At 40.7% G+C, this 11219-nt stretch overlaps 1 protein-coding gene across 1 annotated transcript in view; it reads left to right on the plus strand.

Moving 5' to 3' along the window:
* Positions 1–9456, plus strand: part of LOC104510757 (glucagon-like peptide 2 receptor) — a gene marked incomplete at its 5' end in the record, with an annotated part of 21181 nt that extends 11725 nt beyond the window's left edge. The window contains 2 exons of the mRNA XM_010153111.1: positions 6934–6975; positions 9118–9456. Of these exons, the coding sequence (XP_010151413.1) occupies positions 6934–6975; positions 9118–9456 (381 nt within the window). The remainder of the gene's footprint in view (positions 1–6933; positions 6976–9117) is intronic.
* Positions 9457–11219: the final 1763 nt, after the last annotated feature.

Raw genomic sequence — 11219 nt, forward strand, 5'->3', positions numbered from 1 at the left:
TACCTCTGGCCCTGTCCGGACTGGTCCGAGGGCTACTGCATGCACGATCTCCTGCTTGATCTGTTCAAAGGCTTCTCGCTGCTCAGGGCCCCATCTGAAATCATTTTTCTTCTGGGTCACTGCACAGAGAGGGCTTACAATTTGGCTGTAATTTGGAATATGCATTCACCAGAAACCCACAACACCTAGGAAAGCTTGTGTTTCCTTTTTGCTCATTGGTGGGGACGTAGCTGTTATTTTGTTCATCATGTCCATCGAGATCTGGCAACGTCTATCTTGCCATTTTACTCCTAAGAACTGGATCTCTCATGCAGGTCCCTTAACCTTACTTTGCTTTATGGCAAAACCACCTTTCAGAAGAATTTGGATGATCTTTTTCCCCTTCTCAAAAAATTCATCATCTGTGTTGCCCCATACAATGATGTCATCAATGTACTGCAGATGTTCTGGAGCTGCACCCTGTTCCAGTGTAGTCTGGATCAATCACGGTAGATGGTAGGACTGTGCTTCCACCCCTGGGGTAATTGATTCCAGGTGTATTGAATGCCATCCAGGTGCAAGCAAACTGGTGCCTACACTCTGCTGCCAAAGGAATGGAGAAAAAGGCATTAACAATGCCAGTGGTGGTGTACCACTTGGCTTCCTTTGACTCCAGTTTGTAATCGATGGCTTCCTTTGACTCCAGTTTGTACTGGAGTTCCAGCATGTCTGGCACAGCAGCACTCAGTGGTGGTGTGATTTCATTCAGGCCAAGGTAGTCCACTGTTAGTCTACACTCCCCGTCAGACTTAGGCACTGGCCAGATGAGGCTATTAAAGGGTGAGCGGGTTTTGCTGATCACCCTTTGGCTCTCCAGCTGACAAATCAGCTTCTGGATGGGAAGCAAAGAATCTCGGTTAGTACCAAACTGTCACCCATGCACTGTTTTGGTAGCAATTGACACCTGTTGGTCTGCAACCTTTAGTGATCCCACTAAAGATGGTATCTCCTGATCTCCCATGTGAGAGACCAGGCAAGACATACAGCTGCTCAATGCCCTCAGTCTCTATAGCATCTATCCCAAAAGCCCACCCGTACCCTTTCAGGTCCTTAAAACACCCTCTCTTGAGATAGTCAGTGCCCTTCTCCATGCTGGTCCATCTGCATAGTTATTGTGGCACACTTTCTCTAAAAGGTTACCTCTCCTTCACACTGGTCAGGAGTCATTTCCAGAGGCTGATGTGTTGACGTTTTCGTCTAATCGCTTTCTCAATGCCTTTTTCTCTGGCAAGTGACCCCAGCTGTTTAGTCTCCCTCCCCTCTAGCTCCATACTACTGGCCCCATTATCCCAGCAGTGGAACAGCCAGGTCATGGTATGTTCACCTGTGCAGCGGACGAAGACTCTTTGGATTTCCTGTAGCTCCCTCAGGGATAAAGACTGTGTGGTTACAACGGCTTCATCCTCCATCTCCAACTCTTGACACAGCCCTGATCCCATCTCCTTATTATTTATTTCTGTCACCTGGGATGGCTCTGCTACCTCATCATCCTTGACTATGTGGACTGATTTACATGTGTATTTCCCTTTCTGAACCAGGGCCACTGGCAATGGTCAACCCTGGCAATAGCACACAGAAGACTGGGGAAGTGAAGCTGCTGTAAGAGCTGGAAGACAGGCTGGCCGCAGTGGGAGGTGGTGATGCAGGCATAGTAGATGGTGATGCAGGTGTGGTGGATGGTGTCACAGGCATTGGGGTCGACATAGGTGTGGTTGCAGCCATGGTTGCAGCTGCGCTAGCTTGGGTTACCAGCTTGCTCCTTGCATGGATCCATGCTGGCCCCTTGCTCAGGTGGCTGCAAAAATCCTGTGTCTGCCCTGGGCACTGGTAGTGGATGGGGCAGCATTCCCAAATGTTTCCTTAACTTTTCCCCGAGCCACTAGAACATTTACTAGCAAGCTGATCCCTAGCCACAGGTCACCCCCGCCCACAAAATACCTGTATGCCTTTGCCATTGAACCTAGAGGAGACAAAAAAAATTGAAAAAACTTTTCCACATCCACCCCAGAACACCTCTCCTCTATCAGCTGTGTCCCCAAGGGGAAAAAGGGAGAGGTGTAATTGTGGAAAGCCTCCAGGAGATAACTCACGATGTACCAGGGGGCTGACAATATTAAGTAAAAATAGAGGAAGAGTATCCCTGCCAGCATCAGCAGCACACAAAACAGCCTGACCAAGCCCCTCAGCCTGGCTCGCACATACAAAATCAAGTTGATCAGTAGCACCTAAGGCAGCAGATCCCGCCATTTAGTCACCAGCCTCAAAACCCCTGAACTCAGCACCTGGATCAACCACCACTACATTGTTTTCCCGGGCTTATCACACACTCTGATCTGTTTCTTAACTCTCTCAAGCCTCACACTGTGCGACAAAAAGAACTGTCGTAGTTTAGCTCTGACGGTCAATTAAGAACCACCAGTCACTCTACCACTCCACCCCTCCCCACCCACTCCCAGTGAGGAAGGGTTGGAGGAAAACAAGGGAGGCTTGTAAAAAGTTTAGATAAGAATTATTTAATTATGTAAATGAAACTTATGGAGTTACTAACAGTGCTATTGCTAATAGCTAATTAAAAAACCCCAAGAAAATAGAACAAATTATACAGGACCTCACCACCCGTGGACAGACACAGCCAGGTTGCAGAAAGGCAAAAATAAATCCAAAACCCCAAGCACAAAAACGGCGGGGGGAAAAAAAACCCCCCCTGAGCTCAGGAGCTGAGATCAGGAGAAAAGAAAACTTCCAACCCTCCTTTCCCAGAGCAATACCCCTGACAAAAGACACTATTTGCCTGCTAATAACATGCCACGAGGTCTGGATAAAGACCATGCTTCCGAGAGGGGAAAAAAAAAAAAAACACACTGCTGGCAAAAAACCGTGCTGTCGGTAGGAACCTCCAGGCTGATTCCTCCCCGCCCCATCTTCTGGGTGGGACCTCTGCAAACTTTCCCCCCACCCACTCCCAGCACCCTTGGTATGGGCGTAACAGTGACCACTCAGCTTGATGTATTATGGGATGAAACAAAATCCCGTAGACTGGCCAGGAGAGCGGCTCATACCTGCCTGGAACAAGCACACAATGAGAATGTCTACGCTCATCCAAATTTGGGCTCCATTTCCTTAAAGGCCTCCTATATGTACACTCACAAAAAGTACTGTACTTATGAACAAATTTTTAGAGCTAAGAGAAAATGTGTCAGAGAACTCATGTGGGTGTAGATAGATGAACTAGCATCTTCAGGTGGAAAAGAAGTTGTGCATGTATACAGTCAGCAGAGTGTTTGAGAATTGTTTATTCACTGACTCCTCTTTGCCATCCTGCCCTAGAGATGTGTAAGTAGGCAGAAATTTGAGGTAGTAAGGGAATGGGAGTATAATGCTGGCAGCTTGTATCCTGGCTGCAGGCATGAAGGTATGAAGGAGCCACGCTTCACTACAATGGTCAATCCTAAATAGTCCAAATTCCACACTGAGCTGTTGGTACTTAAACTAAATGGTTATGCTCAGATAGCCACTTATACACAAGTGTACATGTGTTTCACTGTGATTGTTTACTCTCCAGTTTACAAATACTAGGAGCGGGACACACCAGTCATTCTTCAGGCACAAAGCAATACCGTCTGTTTCAACCTGTGTTCTCCAAAATTACTGAGTAATGACTTTTTCAGGTAGTACTTCCATGAACTACCTGCTTAGCAAAGTTGTCCTTATTTTCCTGCCTTGACAATGGTGAGACAGGACAGCAGTTTCCAGGTCTCCTTTCTTTAATGAAATACTCAGAAATATATCTGGCTAGAAGTCTTTACTACTCATTAATTCACTACTTTCAAATACATCTGTCCTCTTCTACAGTCTGAGACACAAAGTCATCTAAGCATTATTGGACTTTTCCCACAATTAATGCTGATCCTTGATTTTAACCTGTATGTATGCAACAGTGCCATGGCATAGGTATGAATCAGTGTTTTGACACTGTTACTGAGGCTCTAATGAAAAATTTTCGCTACAGCTTGAGGTTAAAAATGTCCAGGCAGGCAGAAGGGACTACATGTAGAGCCACCAACCCCAAGAGAGCCTGTTGATATGGTGTTGAAGTACATGTCCCTCAGTTAGACATATCCTTACATGGAGAGGATGTAGTGACTAGACGTTATTTTAAGAAACACAGAATCATTTTAAGTGAAAACTTTATGTACTGGCTTGTACAAAGATATCTCATGCAGAAGATGATAGTTTTCTCCTCACTGCCGGAGAACACAAACTTCATTCCTTTTAGAGGAACATGCACGTGCTTGGCTCCATGGCATGCTTTAGAAGCAAAACTTCTTTTCAAATTACCCAAAGATCTTAGGCAATGTTCATTGCAAATTCTCTTTTTTAGCTACAGCATTATTTCTGAAGGGACTAGCAAACAAACCACATAAACTGTACACAATTACATTTGTTTAGTCTGTAAATCTTCTCAGTAGTTTTAAAAAGCAGTTAAACTGTTATGTTAAAGAAAAACAATTGCCTCTGGGATCTCATCAGGAGGTTTCAACTGAAACATTTTCAAGCAGCACAAAATGAAAGTCTAAATATGAGTTCTGCTGTAGATACGATGCTTGTTTGGTTTAGAAAGTGGAGCGATCTAAACATGCTCACTGGTGCATGTGAACTGTTAGCCACAGGAAAAAAATACTGTATCTATTGGATAAACACCAGTTATTTAATGAGTAATTTATCATGGTGACGTTGTCAATAGATATTAAGAAGAATTGTGAGGCTTACATATGCATCTATCATTTCTTACTTGTTATTACAGTAATGAACATTTCTTCTGAATTTCTGATTCTTCCTTTTTGCTCACACTGTGATAATTTCAAAAATGTATGCCATAGAAATCGTGGCACACAGGAAAGATTTCTAAGTATGAGGTTCTATATATTGGAAAAAAAAAAAGAATACAAAGAAGCATTAAAAAATCAGGATATAAAATTAACATTAAACATGAATAATTAACTGAATTTTCCACCTTCTAGTATAATTTTAGTGCTTCTGCCTGTCACTTCATGTTCTGGTCTTAGAGCAGCCATGAAGTAAAACCACAGTGATTTACGAACTTACATTCAACACAGAGGTACCGTTACTATTCACAAAGTCCTCTCCTAATCTGGAGAGTTTCTACATTTCTGGCAGTGGGTATCATCAGGCTTCGCAGTCACAGGACTTAACAGCGCCATGTAGTTTAGAGTATATTTCTGTTTGTGGTGCCTGTGAGACCAAATTTAAAGCTTATGCTCAGAACACAAAAAAACCCCTTCACCCTGTAGACATTTCCACAGATTCACAGGGTGGCAGGGCTTGGAAGGGACTTGTAGAGACCACCTAGTCCAACCCCCCTGTCAGAGCAGGATCATGGGCTTTCTACCAAAAAAAAAACCAAAAACTATCTCTGGGTGCAGAAGCAGTTCTGCGTAAAAAATTAATTTTAAACTATTAAACTTGTATTCATCCATCAAAACCTCTCTCCATGGTTTCTGACTCTTCCATAATGCCTAGTCTAAAATTTAACCCTATAGTAAAATACCATCTATCGTAAACTTTAATGACCACAATATTTTGTAATTTTTTTCATAATTCTATGACATAATTCAGATGTAGAAGATTATTTAAAAGTTACATTGATAAATGACATGTCAAAATTTCTTATATCTTGCTACCATAACCAAGTTGAAGCATAAAATACAGTAGGAATAAAATATATGGGAAAAGCAATTGTGATTGCTATTTTTACTGCCCCTTGTTTCCACTGCAGTGACAGACACACTGCTGTTTTTCATACTTACTGAAGATATGCTGAAGGAATTAATGATTCCAAGCTTTTCAGGATTGCTAGAAAATTAACAATAGGCTCAAAATACTATTGGTTAATGTTAGATATAATAAAAAATATTGAAACTGTTGTGTATATGAATATCTTATTAAGCTTTTGTCTGAGAAAACCAGAAATATTTCTGCAAAATCATGACTGTGAAAAAAATTAATTATGTCAGCTGCATTACATATGGTTAAGATGTCTTTTTACTTGTGGTATGAACATTGCCTTGGGATTGATAGTTACTAGTATTTTTTCTCTTAATCAGAAATTGTGTCAGATATGTTTAGACATACCAGAAGAAGTGCATTTCCTGAAGCAATGGTAATAAATAGGCACATCTGTGACAGACTATTAGGCTGAGGTGCATATATATGAGACATTTTGATGTGAGATCAAATACAGATACAGACAGAGAGGAGGAAAATAGAAAGCCTGATTTTGGGGTTGGCTTAAAACAAGTTTTATCTCTAGGATTTAATTTTTTTTAAAAGATATTTATTTAAATCAATTTCAAAAAAAATGGCAATTCAAAATAACCATAACACTTACACATCTGACCTTTAAACTAGCACTAATCACTTAATATATCGCTAATTTTTAAAAATCATCTAAATGAGATCCCTCTCAGTAAACTCATTCACAAGTTCCAACAAGCACGTGGATAATATGAGATCCCAAGCGGCATTCTTTTGTTTTACCATGTTTAGAAATTGCAGCAGTAACAGTCTAACCATGGTAGTTAAAAAAAAAAAAAAAATTGTGGTAGCAAAATGAAGATCAATGGTAGATCAAGCTGGGTTGTATAGTTTCTGTTCTTCACCATCTGCACCAAATGTGCACTACATTTGCTAAGGCACCATTTAAAAAACAAGTTAATGGGTACTTCAATAATAAGTAAATACAGGCAACTACTTGAAAATTAAGAAGGGTTGTTTATACTTAGGGCTTTAATGCTAATGTAATCTTTAAACTACAACTTCAAGTGACACTTCTGTGCACTCTAACCTTTTCCTCTTACTGTCTTTCTCTTACAGGGTTTTTTTGTAGCCGTTTTATATTGCTTTGCTAATGGAGAGGTAAGAGCCAATGGTATGAGAAAAATTTTTAGTCAATTAGTAAAGCATGTTAATGACATCAAGAAGGGTGAATACACTGAGTAGCTCTGTGTATTCGAGAGCATGCATCCATTCTTTTAAACTGGTTTAATTGTGTTGTATGAAGAGAATAGCAAGACCTCAAACAGGTTTGGGATTCAAATGTAAAGTATTTCCACTGAAGCCTGAGTGTCTATAGCACTGTAGAAGTATGGATACCCTGGGATGTCTGAAATACCAGTAGAGTTTTAAGGTCAGCCACCTAAACCTCACTTCTTTAATCATCTGGAATCCCAGACTACATGTTTGGCCAGGCTAAACCCCCTCTTCATTTACCCCTGAAGGCTATCTGAAGCAAAAAATATTGGGGTGCTTTAATATCTTAGCAGCATGTTAAAAAAATAATTTCAAGCATGCACTGCTCAGGACATCCCTAAACTTGATGTGATGGGATTCCTTGTCTGGAAGTTGTCTCCTGCTGTGACTCAAGGGACAGCTGGGTGTTCAATTTGCACCATGCCAGGATTTAGGCAGTGATGGCTCATATTCAAGGAGATGAGAGCAGAGAAAGCTAACCTCCTGCCCAGTGGAGGAGGAAGGCTGAATGCAGACCAGGTTGATCATGTCCAGCTGAGCTTTGAACCTCCATCAAGGACAAAGGTTCCACCACCTTCTTGGTCCTCTGTTCCTCTGCTCCACTGTACTCAGGAAGAAATGTCTTTTTCATATATTCTATTAGAACTTCCCCTATTTGTTTCAATTTATGATCAGTTTCTTGTGTACCTACCAACCAGAATGCCTGTCTCTATCTCCTCCATGATATTTTCATAGGCAGTATTTAGGCCTTCAGCATGAAGGACCCCAAGTCACTCAGCTTATCCTCTAAGCGCCAGTGATCCAGCCCTTCAAGCTTATCAACACAGTTCTTGTACTGGGAATCCAAATTTAGATGCAGTATTCACGATACTATGATACAATAGTCTAACAGTTACTGATTAAAGAAGAACAATCACTGCTTTTGGTCTACTGGCTCTGCTCCTGCCAATAGCACCCAGTGCTTTCATCACAGCTGTATGCTGCCTTTGCCTTATCATACTGACTTGCTACAAGCTACAGAAAATGATGCTATGTAGGCTGTGAAATTAATCTCACTTAATTCTAAATGTTTTCTAAGCTGATTCTCACCGTCTGTACTTGCCGAAGATCTGGGCTGGGTGCAGACCTCCACTACGAGCAATAAACAGACACAGATACAGCATCAGTAGCACTTAAGAGCCCGACACAATCAGCTAGCATGGTACACACTACACTGACAATGGGTACACGAATTTAGACACCTTCTTGAAGGCACAAGTGAAACAAATGAAATGTGCTCTATAGGTAGGCTATATGTTTCTAATATTTAACAGTATTACAATTGTTACATTCTAATATTGTTAAATATATTTTCACAACTACTTAAATAAAAAGAGCTAGCACTTGTCTGCAGTATGTACTTTAACATTTGTGAAGGACACAGAACCCCTGGTGTCTCTCATCAGCAGTTAAAAGTTGTTCTTCTGCTTCCTGGTCCAGCTGAGGTCTCAGGCCAAAGGTCCTGCTGTTCAGAGCAAGAGCATGTCCCACTCCTCTTTATGGGCCTGGGGCCTGCCCTCCCTCTGCGGCACTGGCTCTCATGATGCAGGCAGCAGAACACTCAGTGCTGAGGATTTAAGGCAGGCTGCCAGACAACAAAATACATATCCAAGCACAACACTCCAGCAAAGTTTCATGGTCCTCACTTCCACAGTCCTTGGCCTTTCTTCCTCTTCACTTCATCAGGCTGTAAACATGAAAGTCACTTAAGCTCTCCCACACACATGTATTAGGATCACAGTGTGTCAGAGATTCAGGGGCTAGGAAAGACTTCCCAAAGTTAGACTGAAGAGGGTAGATTCTTAAGATTGACTTGGCAATCAAGTCTCTTCCTGCCCTACCACTCAGCAGATGTAAGGTGTACCCCGAAGGGGAACCAAGCTCAGCACTCCCTCAGTCCCTCTCATTTTACAACTTGCATTTGGGTAAGTGGTCTGCAGGGTGATCACAAGACATCACCGTGGACAGGCTGTTTTCTTCTCCCCACAGGTGAAAGCAGAACTCCAGAAACAGTGGTCCCGCTTCTTGCTTGCAGATCCCTTTGGTTGTAAACTCTGTTTTCTGGGGGAAAATATAAAATACCTCAGGAAATGTTCACAGAAACAAAAAAAACAGCCACTTGGCAGCAAACATCACTTGTGCCTGGAGGGAAGTGAGCTATGGGGCATGCAGCTCCAGCAGGTGCTAGTGAAGCAGAGGAGAAGTCTCAGCCCAGAACCAGGCTGTGCTTTCCCATCTTGTCCACGGGCAAGCATGTCAGACAGCAGTGAAGGAGAAGTCACCACTGGAGAGACAACTGAAGAAGCCTTTGAAGAAAGCGAGATTTAGAAAGCTGTCCACTATGACACCACCTTCCAATATCCACAGTATTTTGAAAGATCTCTCACCTCCATACTGTACAGTGCTCTGGGATGTGCAATACATGGAGGAAGCAGCTAATATCCCAATTGCCCGTTTTCTTAATCTGAGAAAAATGTTTATCTGCATGTTGCCAACCTGTCTGGCTAGAATAGAAGAGGTTTGCTGGATGAAAAAATGCTTTGAGTTGACCAGTCTGGAAGAAAACTCATGCTGAAAGAGCAGAGGAGCAGGATGTACTCTGGAAATTAGTAGACTCTGGACAAATATATTGTGGCCCAGCAGCTTCATCCATGCTTGACTGTCATTCTACTCATATAAAGAAGAAGTTGTGTTTTTCATAGGTGTGTTTCATATATTGATACGTGTGTAGAAGACTTCTCTCCATAAACTGAAATCACCCCCATCTCAAAAAAAACCCAGTTCCAAACCAAACTAGACACATTTTGTGTAAGGAAAATGAAAGAATTCATATGTTATAAAAAAAAAAAATCTTGGGAAGAAACAAACTTAGCTTGTTTCTTTGAGCATCTTCACTTCAAGTTTAGTGCTGGAAATGAAAGACCAAAATGTTGACTTTTCAAAGTGCTCAAATTAAATGCTTTGATATAATTTTAATTTGCTCAATTTTGTTTTCACTATTTTTTGATACAAGCCATATATTTTGATGCATCTGCAAGTTTGCCCTACCTGTGGCCCAAATAACAAAATAGATCAGTGTTAAGTGCTGCTTCCACCTTCCTTGCAGAGGTCCTGAAATAGATAATGACATGGAATTGTGACAGCAACAAAAGAATATTGTGAAATTATTCTTCCAGTATTTAAGAACTATGATGAAACTTTGTCACACATAGCTCAACCTAAGACCTATGAAATTCAATTAAGTTTGTTAATATTCTATAAGCCCATTTCCAAACTTGTGAAAATGAGCCAATTGGCATACTGAAAGGGAAAAAGAAAAAGGCAACAGAAAGATAGTGGGCAATATTTATTTACTATATCAACATATACCCCAGACATACACATATGTAATTATCTAGCCTGCGGCTCGTTACACAGAATTTGTTATGATTTTTTTCCTGCACTTTACTGGCAAGCACTCTATTTTAACCTGTATGCCTGCAAATGAAATAAAACATATCCCTGAAAATGGCACTTTTTTGAGATATGTTGACTAGCTCTTCAATGTGGTGTTTAAGCCTTCAGTGTGTTGTTTAAGCCAACTTAGTTTACGCAACTTATATAACTTACCAATGCCTTTAAAAATTATTTATCACTCTACAAATGTTTAGAAATGTAAACTTTATCAGTTATGATATACTGTTTTCTTGCAAAGAACAGATAAATTCATTGACTAGCACTAGGTCAAGAACACATTTGAGCTATCACATTTCTAGTACTTTTAAAAAAGTATTTTTTTTACAGGTCTATCAATGTTAAGAACTTAACCTACTTAATCAATACAAGTTTGTATATTTCAGTAAAATTTTAATAAAATGTAAATATTTGATCCATCTTAAAATATATCAGTAATTTTAAAAGGCTTTTTAACATAATATGCACTCTGCTTATACAGCACTTTATTTTTACTGCAGTGGATTTCTGTGGCACCCATTATAAGCACCAGACACTACATATCTTTTGACAGGATCTTGTCCAATTTAAAAAAGACTGATTTCTTCTAAAGTTATTGTTTAAGATATTAAAAAGCTTGAAGTAGTTTAGAACACATT

This window comes from Eurypyga helias, unplaced genomic scaffold (assembly GCF_000690775.1).
Source record: "Eurypyga helias isolate BGI_N326 unplaced genomic scaffold, ASM69077v1 scaffold7986, whole genome shotgun sequence".
Lineage (NCBI taxonomy): Eukaryota > Metazoa > Chordata > Aves > Eurypygiformes > Eurypygidae > Eurypyga > Eurypyga helias.